Source organism: Lissotriton vulgaris, chromosome 9, assembly GCF_964263255.1.
Source record: "Lissotriton vulgaris chromosome 9, aLisVul1.2, whole genome shotgun sequence".
Lineage (NCBI taxonomy): Eukaryota > Metazoa > Chordata > Amphibia > Caudata > Salamandridae > Lissotriton > Lissotriton vulgaris.
Genome location: NC_141697.1, coordinates 657,066,246 through 657,084,533, shown reverse-complemented (window position 1 = coordinate 657,084,533; position 18,288 = coordinate 657,066,246). Strand labels below are relative to the sequence as shown.

At 45.5% G+C, this 18,288-nt stretch overlaps 1 protein-coding gene across 2 annotated transcripts in view; it reads right to left on the bottom strand.

Moving 5' to 3' along the window:
• Positions 1-1,547: 1,547 nt before the first annotated feature.
• Positions 1,548-18,288, bottom strand: part of YIF1A (Yip1 interacting factor homolog A, membrane trafficking protein) — a 135,793-nt gene continuing 119,052 nt past the window's right edge. For both annotated transcript variants that reach the window (XM_086938361.1, XM_086938362.1), the window contains exons 7-9: positions 14,754-14,909; positions 14,421-14,514; positions 1,548-1,993 (exon numbers count right to left, since the gene is read on the bottom strand). In XM_086938361.1, the coding sequence (XP_086794487.1) occupies positions 1,829-1,993; positions 14,421-14,514; positions 14,754-14,909 (415 nt within the window). In that variant the 3' untranslated portion in view covers positions 1,548-1,828. The remainder of the gene's footprint in view (positions 1,994-14,420; positions 14,515-14,753; positions 14,910-18,288) is intronic.

Sequence of the window (18,288 nt, the reverse complement as noted above, 5' to 3'; positions counted from 1 at the left end):
TACATCGGACTGGACCTTCCCAGACTGGACGTATGTTCTTTAGTTGTATTTACAATGGTCTTACCCTCTGAAAAAGATATTTGTTAATTGAATGTGCCACAAATCTCCAAATATGGATTCCTTTTTTACAACTTATCTCTTCACCTCCACCCCACGAATGGAACAACTGAAGAGTCCATACTGCATTATTTCTTTCTCCTCCCCTACCTTACCTTACCTTACCAGACTTCACTATCTAGTTGTGGATACTTTTTCGTCATTGCTTGCAACAGTGAGTAGGTCCTCTGTTTTAAGTTTTTCTTATTTCCTATTACAGTTGTGTTTGCGATACACCTAGATTTGCTAGGTTGCAAGTCTGACTGCTGTACAAATGACACTTGCCCACTCACAAAATAACGAATTGTTGAAGAAAAAAATCCCAGACTGTGTACCCCAGAATCACTGCATCATGGCAGGCATGGTTACTGACATCACATCCCCGTGGAAACAATACCCAATATAGATAGGTAGACTGGGGCAAAGTAAGAGAATCTGGGGTGACCCTTTTCTTTCCTGAGCATCATAACACACAAAGGTAGAATATGAGCAAGCTGAACACATGGAGAATCATCTGGGAAGTAAGAATAAGTAGCTCCAAAACCAGATCCAAACCAGGGCACGAGCCGGGTGGTACACGTGGGTGGATAGCGACCACCCACTATTTTCACAGGTTGGACGCCTTCCACCTTGCCAGGAAGTTGGACCCCACTGAAAAATATGCTGAATTCTTCCTGGTGTGATTTGCAAACACTGGGAGACATTCAGCAGCGCCTGCACTTTGTCTGCTTTTGATCAGCAACAATGTGCCGGTGTAACAGGGCTTTATTACTGCAGACTCCTGCTGGGCCCATAACAAAGGCAGAGGGGTCATCAGGCATCCTTCTGTTCGAGTCTCCTGGCTGGCAGCAGTCAGGAGCATCACACCTAGATGCAAATGCAGCAGATGGGAAACAAAGGCTCACACCATGTTAGCAGTTCACACATTCTTAGGAGAGGCAGCTTTTGACTTTGTTCAGTCTCTGTTTAGGAGATATGCATGCACTGTAAGAATGTCAGATGTGTTGGTCTTTCCCAGTATTTACACACAAAAAATTGTATTCACATAGAGCTTACTTCCCCTGAGGAGGCGTTCTAATATTCTAAATATCACTATTTTTTCTTGTAAAGCACTATGGGTCGAGGAAGTTTACGCTGACAAAAGGCAACATTGTTTTATGTGTAGCTTATAAAAGTGTGAGTCTTCTCCCCTAATCAGGAGGGTTCGCATGTTTATTCGAAATGTGCTCCAATGTACGCATTATAGACCTAGTAAACATGTACAAGATCTCGTCACTTCTTATGGTGCCACTTCCTATGATATTACGTGCCGTGAGGTCACTCGCCCTGAAGTCACTTGCATACTAACTAGCTTAGTGCCCGCACTTATTTTTTTAGGACTTGTGGCCTGATTCAAACAGTCTTTGTGAATGAATACCTAAAAAAATCATTATGAAATATAACAAGCAGAGTGCGGATAAGGAGTGTCTGTATTATTGCACAATGATGAAATATTAATACAAGGAGAATGAAAAACAAGTAGAAAAGCAGGACATCCAGAACCAGGTCCCGCACTCAAAGCCTTAAGTTCATCTTGAGGGGAGTCCTCTGCCCCCTTGGGTGGGATGGCTGTACCTTCCCCATGGCACTTCCACTTTTGTCCGAGAACACCATATGCCATATTGCCAAGCTGAAAAAACCTTTCTGCTGCCAGGCTAGCTCCCATAGCCTCTCCACTGTCAGCTCGCCTGACTCATCGGACAAGGTGATATGTCAGCCAGTAGATTATTAAGGGTTGGAAGGCAGCCGCGGCCAAGGTGATGTACATCCGAAGACGGTTTCTGGAGTTGTGACTTCCACTAGCACCAAGGCCGTCCGCTGTCATGGTGGAGAGAATCTTCATCCTCAAGGAGCGTACCTGACAAAGGACGAAAGTTTTGTGGATAATCAGTCATTTTAGACATTGCATTGAAAATCAGGTCGACAGTGGCAGAAGGAAAAAACATGAAAAAAGTGGCTACCACAAGCTGACCTCACACAGAACAAGGAGAGCATGTACAGGTAAGCAAGTGTCCTTTAAATAAAGGACAAAAAAAAAAATGAATATGGTGAATAATGAACTAGAAAAAAATATGGTGAACAGCAGTGTGAGATGCCCTCACACCACAAGGCCAAAACACTTCAACAGTTTCTTAGGTCGCTGCACAAAGCAAATGTGCACTTGCAGTCAAGCCTGCACTGTTCCCTTTGTGCAGTGCCAAGGCTGAGTTGCATATGGTTGGTCCCTGTGTGTAACGTGTATCGAGCTTTTGATTTAATTAAAAAATAATGGTAGAGACTACATCTCAACTACCAGTGGTTCAAATTAATTCACATATTTCAGCACTTTGCAGCCTTATTTAGAATAGGTACACAAAGGCAGAACAGCAAGGTTTCTGCCCGACCTGTACAATATGAGCAGCAACAGTGTAAAAGTGTATCATAGTTCCACCTCTATATTGCATGAACTATACGCACTGAGAAAAACACTGCATCAGCTTCTTTGACCTAACCACTACATCTTAAGGTTAATTGTAGGTAAGTAGATGTAAAGAGATTAAACACGTCCCATACAATATAGCGGTTAAAGTTAAATCACCCAATCAGCATGCTAGCACTTCCAACTGTCACGAAAGAAAATTAGTTACTTACCTGTAACAACGCTTCTCCAGTACGGTATCTTTCATAGATTCACATACTTTAATCACCCCAGTCTTCGTAGTGCGAGTCCCACGGTATCCTTATAAAAGCAGTAGATAATACTATAATAGGCTACAATGTAATGAACAGTCACAGCAATAGTCTATCTACCTTGTTTTGTAAGGTAATAGCCAATCAGGTGACAGCACACTGTACAACACTCAAGAGAAGCTAAGTTCCTCAGATTTTCAAGCACAAATGTCAAACTATACACCGTGTGGAAATAAGGGAAGCCTCTCAGGGGAGGAGGGTCGGTCGCATGTGAATCTATGAAAGATACCAATACTGTAGAACCGCAGTTACAGGTGAACGAGTTACTTAACTTTGGTAACGATGTATCTGGTAGGGACATAGTCTAGCCGCAGATTCCTTAACGTAGAATATCCCCAGGCGTCAGACAGGATTTGGAAAATTTTCTGCATCAGCATCGCTGCGCGTCCGAGGGCGGCTCCGCCCTGACGTCGGCCACAGACATGACTTCAGTGGAGCCATATATGCCCCTCCCGGCACGCTGACGTCAGTTTTCGTCAGAGAAACGTTTCCGCGTCTGAACGCGGAGCAATGACCAAAAGAAAAAACTGAGAGAATTTGGAAACTGTGTGCAAAAACGATTACAAAAATTTGAAGAAATTGACAGGCGAGAGAGCGGTGCTCTGAAAATCCATCCCGCATGAGCGAAGGTTCAATCAACGTAAAAGGGAGACAAGGATGTGGAAAAAACAGTCTGGCACAGGACAAAATGTCCGCATCCAGAAAGTGAAACCGTGAAGGGGAACACGTCCGGAACACAAGATTAAGGAGAGTACACCACAGGACGTCACCAGAAAGACGTCGCAACCCCAACCAAAAGACCTATAAAAGTACAGAGTCAATAGATCTGAAAGAAAAAGCTGCAGGGGTGACAAAGACCACAGAGGGAGGGGAGAACGGGATGGTGGGAAAAAGCTTGAATAGATTTCACACCCTACAATCCAGGCCGAAGGCTGGCAGGAACACATGAGCTATTAACATACCGCCTAATGTAGAGAATGGGCAGGATGGAGCAGAGAAACAGAACGAAGCAGTCTGTGTTGAAGTGAGAGAATATCACCTTGTAAAATGGCAAGCCACCCTAAGGGAGGTGAGGATAGAAAGCCCTAACCAGAAAAGGTCCACGCAGAACGGGGCGGACGGGCGGGTGTTAAGGAATCTGCGGCTAGACTATGTCTCTACCAGTACATTGTTACCGAAGGTAAGTAACTTGTTCATTTGATAGACGTCTAGCCTCAGATTCCTTAACTTAGAATAGATACCAAAGCCATACCCATGAAGGAGGCGGGTATGCGACTGAACCCCACCAAGTTCCCGAAATAACTGTCGTCCATAAGGTGACTTAACAGCACTGTCAACCTTTGGGATGGACCACAACGAGGACAGGAATGTTAGAGCTTCATGGTCTGGTGGTTAATTGCGCTAAGAGAGCAAAAAGGAATGGGAGGCAAAGGCACCAGAAGCAGCCAAAACACAGCACACAAACCCCTTTGTGTAGAACGGGTTGAGAGAAGGAAAGCACAGAGCCAGAATACCCATGGCGAAGTGAGAGTTCATAACTTCAAAAAAGGGGATGAACCAACCCAGGGTTTGAAGGATCCACAGGATCAGGTGGCGACAGAAAGCAAAAGCCAAGCAAAACAGTAGAACCCCCCCCTGTGGAACCTATACCTGCAAAGGCACGTGGGTCAGCTGTGGCAAGAGGATGACCCTTACCCAGCAAATGCCAGCATGGAGAAGAAACCATATACTAGATATACTGGGGTAAAAAGGAAGGTTATGACTACGCAAGAAGAAGAGCTAAACCGAGGATTTGAGAGATCCGACGGATGCAGCGTGTCGACTGCAGCAAATCCTCGAGAGACAGCAATTGGTATGACAGACATCGCACAACAGCCCAATATGTACTAAAGGGAAAGGGAACCCTGTTGAAACCGGTACCAACAAGACACAAGTGACCGCATTGGCAGGATACCAATCCACGGCCACAAGATGCCGGTAGTACTAAGGCAGCAGATACGCCAGGACCTAGGCGATTTGTGGCAACATGTGAAGGGCCGTAGACGTGCAGTTGAAGGTCAACAAAAAAGGAGGGAAGACCGGAAGGTACTCAAGCATACCAGAAGGTATTTAAGCATACCGTGTGGACGCTGGAGCCACACAAAGTAAGCAAATACCTCCTGAAGGGTAGCGTGAGCAGCTAAAAGGCGCACAACAGCAAGAAGGCAATTGCCCAAAAAGGGCACCAGCAAGCCAGAGACCACATAAGAGCTGGTGGAACAAGCAGAGCGGGTCAAGAACCATGGACATCGCATGAAGGAAAGAGCCTGCACGGATTAGCCTGGTAAAAACAGAGCAGATACAGAGCAGGAGGGAAAAACGTGAGATTACTTGCAGACATGTGGGTAGGGCAATGTCCAGTACAGTAAGTAGCCCATGCCCCCTGTCCGAGAGAAACAGTCCCCTGCAAGACAAAGTGGGTGAAAGAACCTGTTACGACAGTGGAAAAGGCGAGGACAAATGTAAAGGTCCCGGACCTCAAGAAGCGAGTATTCCAAGGAAAATACGCCCCTTTGAGAGTGCACAGCATGCACTCAAGTAAAGCATGGAAACCTCCATACGGAAACAGCAGGGGATATGGAAAATGCTGTAGTGGTAGTGGTAGGTGGTCAGAAGGAGACCACGTATAGCAGAGAACGTCTGCTGATCCGCTGCCTTGGAGGACAAACCCTGAAGGGGCCGTACACCCGAGTTTCACCAATAAGAACAATAATAAGTAAGCTGCACAGCAGCAATAGGGTGTCAGTTGTGAAAAAGTGTGACAAAAAGGTATCCACCGGGTGTGCGAAATAAGACGCTTTACTGCATGAAACCTATGCCAGGGTCAGATGCACCACAGACAGACAAAATCAGACATGCAATAAGCAATACCATACAAGGATCACTGTAGGAATAAACCAGCATGATGCCCGCGAGGAGACTCCACAGGAGCGTACCAAAGCGAAGGCAGAACCTAATGACAGCAAATAGCCCACATAGGGTAAGGCTAATTGCCGGTAGGGTTATCCTCTTGGACTAAGCATACAATCAGATGACTTACATAACAAGAGAAGCAGCCAAATGGCTGTACTGAACGAACATAGTAATGGCACCATAACAAAACAGTGCATCAGGGTGGGTGCCGTAAAAGGAGGCATAGAATATGGCACCAAGATTTACTGCAGGCCGGACAAGGGGCGTTCAAAAAGATCCACCCCATTGAACGATAGATCTGAGGGCATCCTGAATCTGATCTGGGACGAGACGGTCGCGCAGCCAAGCATGGCGGTGTAAAGCCACAGCGCGAGCAAGGACCCCGTCCCATAGAGTCAGTTGCATCAAGGGAAGACCTAAGAGAGAAGTGAGCCATGCTTCTGCCATGCAGCAGAAGGCAAAGCAATTCTGTTTGTGGCCCTGCCGGAATAGAAGGGAGAAGATTAGCAACTTAGTCATAAAGAGCGGAGGATGCACGTGCAAATTCACAGGTCGTATTTAAAGCCCGGACACCTGCGCTGGCAGAGGCGAAAAGCCGGCTACCACAATCATCCAGCCACCGAGACTCCCTGGTGGGATGTAAAAATGGCAATGTGGGTTAAGACTGTAAATTAAAAGCCGCCTGAACAACTAGGCCTTGAGCTGCTGGGTGAAAAGACAGGCAAAGTGGATCACCCGGAGCAGGGTGGTGCCTACGAGCCATAGCACGATCAACAGGGTCAAGCGGAGAGAGTCTTCACCATGTGCCACGCAGAACGTCAAGTAGAGATTACCCAAAGGGCAGCAAAGGTTCTACTTCGATAGGCTCCAAATGGAGCAGATCCAATAAAGGATCAGAAAGTAGAGGCACCAGTGGAGGCCGTACCCTAATAGCACGTGCAAAGGCAGTACTAGATTCAGTCTCCATCCGTGTAGGTGACAACAAACCGTCTGTAGGAGACGGTTAAAGGGTAAGCCTGCCACTAGACATGAGGAGTGGAGGAGCCGGAGACTGACCCAAAGGCCAGGCAACACAGGGTACTTGCCCTCTGGCTCGTTGATCTGGGGAGTCCAGGGAAGCATCAGGTTGGAATTGAGGAGGAGTAAGGAGTAAATGGTATTACCGGCGTCGACTGATGACGCGTTGGAGACTTATCGGCGCCAGAGGAACCATCGAAGGAATAGGAATTGATGCCTGTACTGGTGTCCAGCGATACCGCATGGGAGTCGCCTGGACGTCTACTACCTCCACAGAGGACTTGACCGGGATGCCGACTGACGTCTATCCCACTGCCAACTTCCTAGGGGAGCACGAGGTGCTGGACCCGGCGTCGAGCCTGGTGTAGTACCAACGACGGCGGCGCGCAGGAAGCCGCACAGAGCTAAGCGCTGACTGACGGTGAGGGCTGGGCTCTAGGCATTGGCTTGGGGGTGTCGCGCCGGCTCCTGAATCAGAGTCGGCGCACACAGCCGGAGTCAGGGAAACGTCTGCAGACGAAGACCCGGCATGACTGCTTGCTACCTCTGTGGGACCTGAAGGAGCACCAGGGAGAGAGGGAGACTCAAAACAAGCCTGGAGTGCTTCAGAATAAGCCTACATTTGGGCACGCGTTAACCCAACACCCGGAAAGGGTGAATATAGAGGAGGAGGTTGCCGTGCCCTCTTACCCAGCATAGTGCGAGAGGAACGGGCGGCAGCAGCACGGACATTGGAAGAAGATCTTCGTAAGCGACGCCTGTGCTTACGCTTACCTGGTGTCGCACGACGGTCGCAGGAGCGACCTCGGAACAGGCCTGATCCCGAAAGGAAGAGTGTCGAGGGGAGGGAGCCGCAATAGACATCCATGCGGGCATCAATTTCATGCGTCGCTTCCTCAAGGACTTTGGTTTCATCCTCTGACAGGCGTCACAGTCTTCGGAGTAGTGGTGCACACAGAGGCACCACATACAGATAAGGACGGAACAGTGCCACACATCTGACGCACACAGGCTTCGCAAGCCTTAAAGCTTGAAGGCATGGCACACTGTTCCCACGACACCGAGTGTGTCGAGAAGGCCCAAAAACCAGGCCAAGGAACTGATGGTTTTCCAGGATCCGCGCTCGGTAAAGAAGAAAAGGCACGTCAGCGCGCCGGGAGGGGCATATATTGCTCCGCTGATGTCATTTGCCGACACCGCAGCTGAGTGCGGATCCAGCACTGGATGGTTCAAAGCGGAATACGGAGCAGAAGGGTATTGTAAACACTGGGGAAGCGTTGGTCTGTGCTTCATATCGTTTGAATATAGTGCCACTGCACCCTGCCAGCAGCCACTGGGGTGACGAAATGAACGGACTTCCAGTCACATAATGCTTTTAGAAATCCTCACGTAGGATGATTGTAATTGAAATATAAGGGAAGATACTGGAACTCTAAATGATGGTGTTTAATATGCAGTCTACCTTTGAGAAAGAGCGAATGTTTGAAACTCGTCAGGACAGGCTGAGACGCAAAGGACACATCCTGACTTCTCCTGATATCTACTCACCCTCCGAGTACGGCTCAACTAGGGGCATCATATCATATCTATATCTATATCGGACAACAGTCGCTCCTGCTAAAATCCTTTGCCCAAGGCATGTGGCGCAGAATGGCAGAGGAGCAAGCTGTCAACAGTACCACACACGAAGAAAAGGAATGTCTGCGCTCTCCGATAGTGCCGCCGTGGAATTTTAATTACACAAGGTAACGCGTTTCGACAGACTGTCTGTCGAAACGTGTTAATTCCACTGCGGCACTATCCGAGAGCGCGGACATTCCTTTTCTTCGTGTCTGAGTTTCTCTCTCCCTCAGAGGACGGTGGGTAATATACATGCATATACTTAAACATATAAATAACTTGAAGAGTAGAGGCTTACCTTATTGAAAGAAATGACGTAAGACCGTCTGTCCTACAGTTGCCTTGCTGTAATTTGCCAGATCCAGACAATAATGCAGCGTGAAAGTATGTGCACTCTACTATGTAGCGGCACAACTAATCTTGTCCAACAGCACACCAGCAAATAGAGCAGCAAAAGAGGACACTGCCCTTGTAGAATGTGCCTTAGCCTGGATCATGAGCGGTTTACGCACCTTAGTACGGCAGAGCTTTATAGTTGTAGAAATTCATCTTGCAATAGTCCTCTTTGTGATAGCAGCACCAAGTCTTTGAGGCCCATTGAGACCAGCAATTGGTCCGTTCTGCATAGCTGCTTAGTCCTGTGCAAATAAAACTTAAGGCATTGCTTAACATCGAAGGAGTGAAGAAATTTCTCTGCTGAGAGGAGTGGTTCGGAAAAATGTGAGGAGGACAACAGGTGAAATGGACTTGGAACCTTCAGTATGAATTTAGGATTTGTTCTCAGTAAAACGTAATCCTCTGTCAATCGAAGATAGGTTTCCATTATAGTGAAAGCTTGGATTTCACTTACTCTCCTTGAAGAGGTAAGTGCCAGAAGCAATGCGATTTTCCAAGTGAGAAATTTAAGCTCAATTTTGTGAACTGGCTCTAATGGTGAATTAATTGAGATGGGACCACATTGTGATGCCATTTTGACGGAGGAGGCCGAATGGGAGTAAAAGTCCTAAATAATTCCTTCATGAATTGCTGGATGATGAGAAAGGAACAAAAAGAAGCATTGAAAGTGCACCTGTATCAGGAGATAGTAGCGAGGTGGAGCCTCATTGATGTGCATGTCATTCCTTACTTGGCCAAGGAGAGTAGATAAGACAAGACTTGTTCTGGTGAAGAAGAGGGTGGATATTGTTCCGAAGGAACAATAACAAAAATGCTACAGTTTTAACCTGCATGTTTTATTGGTAGACTCAGCTCGAGCCCCGGACAAAATATCCCTTCAGTCCTGGGGAATATCTAAACCTTTGAATTCATTGACATTGGGTGCCAAGCATGCAACGGAAGCGAAGTTGGATATGGGTACAGAACTTGGCCTTTGTTCATGGTCAGTAGAATTTTATCACTGGAAGGCGACAAGGGTAGTACTCCGAGAGTAGGAGTAGCTCCGTGAACCAATGCTGGTGGGGCCAACGTGGAGCATTGAGGATCAGCTGGCACGGTTCTCTTTTCATCTTCATTAGAACCCCGGAGATGACAGCGCATGGGGGAAAAGCACGAGCAAAGATCCTGGACCATCTTATTGAAAACACATTCCCCATGACCCCCTTTGAGGTCACCTGCTGGTGAAGAGGTCCAAATTAGGTGTTCCCCATTTCCGAAAGATGGTGTCGAGAATCAACTGATCGAGTTCCCACTCGTGTAATGTTTGTCCCAGGTTGTTTTTCACATATGGAAGATGTTCCACCTTGATGATTATGTGGTATATTAGCGTACATTCCCAGATCTTTTGAGTTTCCAAGGATAGAATTGGAGACCCCGTTCCTTCCTGCTTGTCGAGATAGTGCATGCAGTGGGTATTGTTTGTACAAATGAGGATGGTCGTATTCTTGGGAGAAACTACTGTGGAGCTAGGAAAATTGACCTCCATTCCAGGAGGTTGATGTGCATGAGGGAGAGGAAGAGGGACTGCATTTACCGCTTACTTGAAGTTCTTGAAGGTGGTCCCCCATCTTTACAATGAAGCAACTGTGGTCAGGACGACCTTTGGAAGTGGAGAGAGGAAGGTCAGGCCCAAAGAAAGATTGGTGGAGGGTTGCCATCAAGGAAGTGCTCTTTTCATGACCAGAGTGATCTGACTAATGTCCTCGAATGAACCAGTCACCTGAAGCCATTACTTGTCCAACATCCTGAGACATGGATGGAAAACCATGAGGATGGCTGTGGACATTATGCCAAGAAAGGATTTGAGGAGTCATACACTTTTGCCGACTGTGAGCTAACGATAGTATGGTGTTTTGTCTTTCTGTGCATAAGAATGCCTTGTTTTGGAGGGTATCCAATGTCGCCCAGAGAAAAGTTATCCGTTGAGAAGGAGTGAGAACGGATTTCTGGTGGTTGATTGCAAGCCCTAGAGAACAAAATTGTTGTAGGCAGATCGATATCGCCTCCAAGGCCTGGTGAAGAGAAGGAGCCTTTACTAGACAATCATCGAGATATGGGAAGATCTGCAGGCCTAGTAATCGTAGGTGTGCTGCCACGGGGGCGAGACATTTGGTAAACACCTGTGGAGCTGAGCGGAGGCTGAAGGGGAGGACTTTGGACTGCTAAAGTCAAAACAGTGGAACCTTCGATGTTTGGGATGGATAGAAATATGGAAATACACATCCTGTAAAATCGAGGCTAGCCAGAAAATCCAAATGGTTCAGAAGTTGCAGTATCTACTGGAGCGTTACCATGCAGAAAGATTTTTTATGCAGATATTTGTTGAACTTTCTGAGGTCCATAATGAGAAGCCATTCTCCCAGTTTCTTCTTCACAAGAAAAAAGCGGGAGTAGAAGCCCATTCCCCTTTAAGAGCATGGTACTCTTTCTATGGCTCCTTTTTGTAGCATGACTAATGCCTCCTTCTTTAGTAACCAAAGAGGGGATGGTAGAAATTTTTGGGGTGGATGATGAGGTGGTACCGTCATAAACTCCAGGGTCTGGTCATATTTTATTAGATCCGGGACCCATTTGTCTGAGGTATGTTTTTGCCATGGACTGAAATAACGTGATTTGCTGGCTTCTCTTGCTGGGATAATAGGGGAGAGAGCAGCAGGTGCCTGGACATCGTCACTGTTTTCTAACAGTATCCTTGGACTGTACTGGTTGTTTATGTCTGAGCTGAGTAGAGTATGCAGCCTGTGGTGGTGCACGATATGTCTGCTGATGTTGATAGGAAGGGCGAAATGAGTTCTAGGTCTGGGGTTGGTATTTTTGGTAAACCCCACAAAATGAATATGTCCCTCTACCACAGACTCCACGAAAGGGTGTCTTCCTGTATTGGGCTGTGCCTAAAGCCTTAGCAGTCTGTCTTAATTGTCTGTAAGGCCTCATCAATATGCTTACCGAATAGCACATCACCATCAAAAGGGATATCCAGGATTCTGCTTTGCACATAAGGGTGTAATGTTGTTGTCCTCAACTAGCCTTGCCGTCTAAGGACAGCTGCTGCCAGCGAGCTGATGAAAAGCCAGGGAAGCCACACCCATGGACACATCAATGATCTCTGAGGCACGTCTTTAGCCTTCTAGAAGAATCTCTCGCCTCTAGTCTCTTGTCCTTAGGAAGGAGGTCTACATTTGGAGCGATAGCGGACTACATTTGGCGGTCTGATCTTACTTTGTATCTTACGAACGTCGATAGCGCCTTGACCACACGCACAGTAGTGCCTGAGGTGGTGGTAAACCTCTTGCCGATATTATGAAGGCACCTACCTTCTTTGTCAGGTGGAGCAGTGACAGGTGCCGAAGGATTCCTTGACCTCCGTTGGGCAGCTTGAGTTATTACAGAGTCTGGTTTCGGGTAGACAAGCTGGTGCATCATCAGGAGCCTTGTATTTTTTGTCTATTCTAGGCAAAGGTGCGATAAATGTAGCTGGTGTTTCCATAACTTTCACACATTCCTCCCAAATATGGTCTATAATAGGTAGTGCTCTCACAGTTTGCAGAGAAAAGTCTTCATATCAAAAAGAAAGCAGTCAGACTGACAGTCATCATCAGACTACTTGACAGTCTTCGACAACTCAAAGCAAGAAGCTGCACTCCCATCAATGCGTGAAAGCCGCTAATGTCCTCCGGCGAAGAATCCGCTTTCTGAGGTGATGGGAAAGCAGTCTTTGCCAGCTGGTCTTGTACCTTGAAGTTCACCTTCCTCAAACTCCCATCATCAGAGTTATGCTGTTGCAAAGGTAAAACACCATCTGTCACTGGCGACGTTCTAGACAAAGGCTAAGACATGCATGGCAGAGTTGCCAGTGGAGGTGGATGTGCACTAGTCGATGGAGGAAAACAAGCAAGATAATCCTGTAACATGTCTTGCAATTCTTGGACTAATGCCACAGGAAGGTGGACCATGGGTTCCTAAACAGGTTCCATGTATTGCACCTTTGTATGTGGAGTGTGAAAGTCCTGCTAATAATAACCCTTATAGACATCTTCGACATCGTCCTGGCACTTGACGTGAAGCTGAGAGGGACTGTGAGCAGGGCCAAACAAGTCATCTTCATCTGACTCTTCCAAAAATGTTTAAGAAGGCGAAACCAATGAAGGATTCTAATCAAAACGCCTCATTGACTGGGTCAACAAGAACGTGGTCTACTGATACAATGGTATAAGTTGTAACGTCAACGGTCACTTTAGGCCAGGTGTAGCATACAGTGTCGTCAGCTTCATTGACGGCAGTGGTTTCTGTGTCGTCGATGAGGACTTAATAGGAACCGATGACTAAATAATCATCGCCGATGAGGGAACAGTCGTTGTAGTCGTCGACAGAATAAACATATTCGATGAAGTAGTTGTCGACTGAGAAGACGTCTAAGAGGAAGTGGTCTGCGGTGAGGGTACCTTCGCAGTCACCACAGGAATCGTCGGTGGAGCCACCGTCGATGGCGTATCACAGACCTTCGTCGACTAGGTTTTCTTCGACGACAAGATCCCTGGCGACGACGCAGGGGAAACATGCCCCAATAAAGATTTCTGCATCGACGGGGACCCAGAGGATGGTGCCATCAACTAAGTTTTGAATAAAAAAAATTTTTTTTACAGACTAATCTTCATAGATGGCTCTGAAGAGGGTTTGTCATGTTTTGAGGTCAAATTCAAATTGCCTTTCTCCTCGGTAGGAAATGGATGCTTTCCTTTTTGTGAGGGACCTGCTGCTACCCTGTAGGATTTTTTTGAAGCTTTATTATCTTCAGAAGGCTCTTGAGAACTCGCTCTCCTTTTAGATCTTTCCAGAGAGGTATTTGAGGTAGAGCTTTCCTTGTCATCCGATTTATTTTTCAGTCTCTGCAGCCAAATCAACAACCTACTCTCTTTGTCTTTAAGGGTTTTGGAAGAGAAAGTTCTACAAACCTTGTAGTCCTTTACTTTATGCTGGGGGTAGAGACAGTAAATACATGCAGTGTTTATGGGGATCTTCAAAATGCAACCTCTTCTTACCACATGTTCCGCACGACCTGAAGAGACCTTTCTTTGAAGAATCTGACATTTTGAAGAGGAGATCTGGTAGTTCTGAGGAAAAAAAGCAAAACTGAGCAGAGCTCAGGGAGACTCCGTCACACGTCGTGCGGTAGAAAATCTGAGGAACTTAGCCTCGCTTGGGCATGTTCTACAGGGGCCAGTCGTCTGGCTGGCTATTACTTAGGATTGGTTCTTTTTTTACAAAAGAAGGCTATTGCAGTGACTGTTCATTTCATTGTAGCCTATTATAGTATGATCTACTGCTCTTATAAGGATACCATGGGACTCCCATTACAACGGAGATGATTCAAGCATGTGAATCTATGAAAGATTTAATACTGGAGAAGCAAAATTTCCAAGTAAACAGGATACACAACACCGGGTACACACAGGTTATCAAACCTACATTACTTAGCCATGGTCTCCTCCTAAAGGAACTAGTTAAATACAGAAACAACAAAACACACTCACTGTGAAGTACATGAGGGCACAGGAGGTCCAAGCCAGAGTGACATAATAGCCATCAGTGCCGAAGATCAACCCACTAAGAACTGAAAGTATCATCCTAGGAGACAATTAAGAGGCAAGAAGAAATACTTAATGACAAATGGGACATACATCAGTGAAAAATGCTAAGGTAATCAATGTGTGATCAGAACATAATGTTCTAAGACTCAGTGCAGGCATGAGGTGTTTGGGGTGTGAAAAAGAGAAATTGAAATAGTGATTAAAATACTTTAAGATATAATGTAGTTGTTAAGACTAGGGCCATAATGGACAGATTCACTACCTCAATACACTCACCCTACATATTTGTAGCCGCTGTAGGCAAGAAGGTCAAATGTTGTGAGGTCACTTTGCACAGTCACCAGGTACAAGCTGAGGAGGAGGGCAAACACTTCAATAATGACCCAAACGAGAGCTGTACTGGCACACAGCCCTAGCACCTCTGGGGAGAACCTGCAAGAGAAAGAGCGGACCGATCTGTGATTAAAGACAAGCGCTTCAGCACATCTGGAGAGAACAGGTTATCTGCAACCTTAAAACTAAAGAACTCCAACAGCTTTGGATGGAACATGAAGGAAGAGAGGGCAAGGAAGTGAGGTGGAGAAAGATTTATAGGAAACAAGGAAACAAAGATATCATGTATATGAGCACTCAAAAAATGGTTGATTGCTTGAAAGAGAGCACAGTGGAGAGTGAAGGGGAGAAATACATGGGCAAGAAAGAAACATGGGTCAGAGTATCACACGAGAGGGAGCACATCACAGTGGGGCGAGGGAAAAACCTTGCAGACAAGTGAGAGCAGCGGGGAAGGGAAGCCACACTAGGAAGACAGCTGGAAGACAGGAAAACACATGCACTCTTGTGGAGTGCTTAAACAAACCTGAAAAAGAGAGTAGTGTAAGGACACACGTGTGAATACTCCAGAGGTAGGACAAACCAGAAGAGGAAGAAAAGCACTCAACCCCTGGCGTTTAAGAAACAAGCAATTAAGATGACAATGAAGCAAACCAATGATGAGCCATAGACTTGCTCTAAGCCCTCTGTAAACTAACAATACATCTCGGTCCAGACAGTGCATGTGGAGTCTAGAAGGCAAGACCTAAACAATCCAATACCATTTTAAAGAAGAGGGTCTCATTTTAATGTTTTAAGAATGCACTTATAACTCTAATCCTCAGTATAGGACCAACTGGCGTTTCCTTTTATATACATTCAAAGCTGCCTGGCATACACAGACTTTATATAGCACTTCATAGCTTAAATGCAGAAGTTGGTGCCTAGCCTAGGTCCCGTTTTTCAAAAATAAGCAATGCAAATGTACATAATTTCCATTGTGGTTAACTATATGTATATTTCAGATATGCGATTATCCTGAAAATCTGGTATGGTTCTGGTCTTCCTTGACTTGCAATGGACACCCGAGTACTGGCACTCCTTTGTGATGTAACTTTATAAGTGATAGCGTTTAGGTACACTCCATTTTACAAACATCCTTTATTTCTGGAAGTATCATTTTCTGTGCCTCGCTTGGTACTTCCAAGTCCTCACACAAATGTAGATACTTTATTATGACTCATGAACCAAACTACTGAGTGACTAGAACCGCGGTTCATATGCAGGATTCTATCTTGGACATCTGCACTAGCTGTGAACAACAACTGCGACTTGTTCATTAGGGCATTTGCTCCCACTACCACCCTGCAGAGTTTTCAAAATGGGTTCATCTGACCCTTGTTTTGAATAAGGCAGACAGACATGGGGGATGAGCCAATGCAGATGTCTGGGAGTACAGGAATGTTGAAGGACTTATTTATGCACAACTTTCTTTTCCCCATTGGTGAGGGGGTAGAAACTCATCAAATCGAAGAAAGAAATAGATTGATCTAGCCTGTTTTACTCATCCTAGGGTACGGTACAATCAATCCAAAGCAACAATGTTGCTAGATGGGAAAGGGTTGGCTCGCTGAGGTGCTGATCTCTTACTGGTCCAGACCTCCCAGTGGTTGCCTCCTTGCAAAAGACTGCACCGTTGAAGGTTTTGAAACAAATTGTTTAAACAGGCCACACTGCTTAAACTCTGTACTCATGCATCACACTGTGCGTGAAATTCAATGCTAGAGTCAAAAACGTCGAGTGCACAACAGGTCAAGACTAGGATATATGATCATACAGCCACAGAGTAGAAGCAGTAAACTATAAAGTATACAAGTCATGTGATACGATGTACGCCATAGCAAAAGGATCATGGTGCCATCTTAACTGCAGCAAAGTAGGCATTCTTGTTCTAGTCTCTGAAGACTAACTGAAAATAAAATAAAAGTAAAACATTATCGATATTTGCATAAGTAAAATCACATAATTATAAACACTTTAAAAATACATAAAATTAGCTGGTAACATTCATTGGAAGAAGTTAGTTTAGGCATAATTCCTATTTTCCTAGCCCAGGGTTTATTCTCAGTCAAGGCAAACAAAAATGTCCGAACCACACCAAGAAGATGATAGAAAAAAGTGTGAAATCGGTTAAAAGAAGCAGCACTCCCAACATCTGCAAAATTACACCTCACATTATAAAACGCTTAATACACTTATTGTGGAAGGAGGTTCTATGAGCCCATATTCAAAGCTTCACTTTGTGTGATCCAAGCTGAATGTAAAAATTTAGAAACTGCAAAGACAAGACCTGTATTCATGTAGGTCTTTCATATTCTTAATGCAACATAATAATGTTTAATCCCATATAACTTGCAGAGCGACTTTATCCATTTGGATCTTGGCCTATTATATGCATTACAGAAACATTTGTGACCCATGTTTCTTCCTGATCCATGTAGGCTGGGCATTTGCTAGTAGTTTATCCACTGATAGTAATGTATTACTAAAAGAAGCTATTTGCAAGGTTCCTAATCTAAATTTAATGTAGAGAGTTCTAAGAAATCACAGTTGAATATAATCTAAAAAATGCTAAATTTTTCATTGGTCAATCGTCCTATAGAGGATGAGAACTGATGGCTTTCAGAGAGACAGCGCTAGAATCATTCCTAGATAACACAGTTGGTACTGGATGTATGGGATTGAGCATTGGGCCAAAAGTCTTCAAATCACATCTTGGTTACTGACTTCTTTACATATCTTAGCCAGGGTATGTTAAGTATACTCAAATTTCCCATTCTATCTAGAAGACCTTCCCTGTAGGGTAGCATGCTCAAATTCCCCATTATAACTAGAAGGCTTTACCCTCTGGGTAAGAGATTTTCAACTGTCCATACTCTAGACCAATATAAGATTTTGCTTCAGTTTTGCAAAATCTACTATAGATTTCAGGGCCAATTCCAATTGAACTGGTAACAAAGGGGTACTCTGTGGAAGTCCCAAAAGGGATAGTAGGAAGAGGTTCTCTGCCTTCTGTAACTAAGTAACATTACAGTAGCCCCTCATGACAGGGAGAACATGGCGGCCTGCGAGCAGCAGGTCATGGGAACATCAACCCCGGATTTGAGTGCAATAAGCAATGCGCATAAGAGTTGTGGCCACATATTCTTTCATAGACATCTGAGGCAACATTAAACCTAGAGGGGGCTTTTTTGGCTCTTTTGTATCAGGAAGACTGTCTACAACCCAAGTCCCAACTGAGCACAATCACGGCAGACGCAGCAAGCCTGGAGACCAACACAACACATTGGTCGAGAGCCGCGTTAGAGCTACGAAAAGAGCATGCAGCATAAGCGGAGATTCCTTTTCCAGGGAAAGGAGGCAGAGGCAGTGGCAGTATGCGCATGGGAAGCACAGAGCCTCCCTCGGATGGAGGTTAGGGGGTGAGATGAGCAGGTGC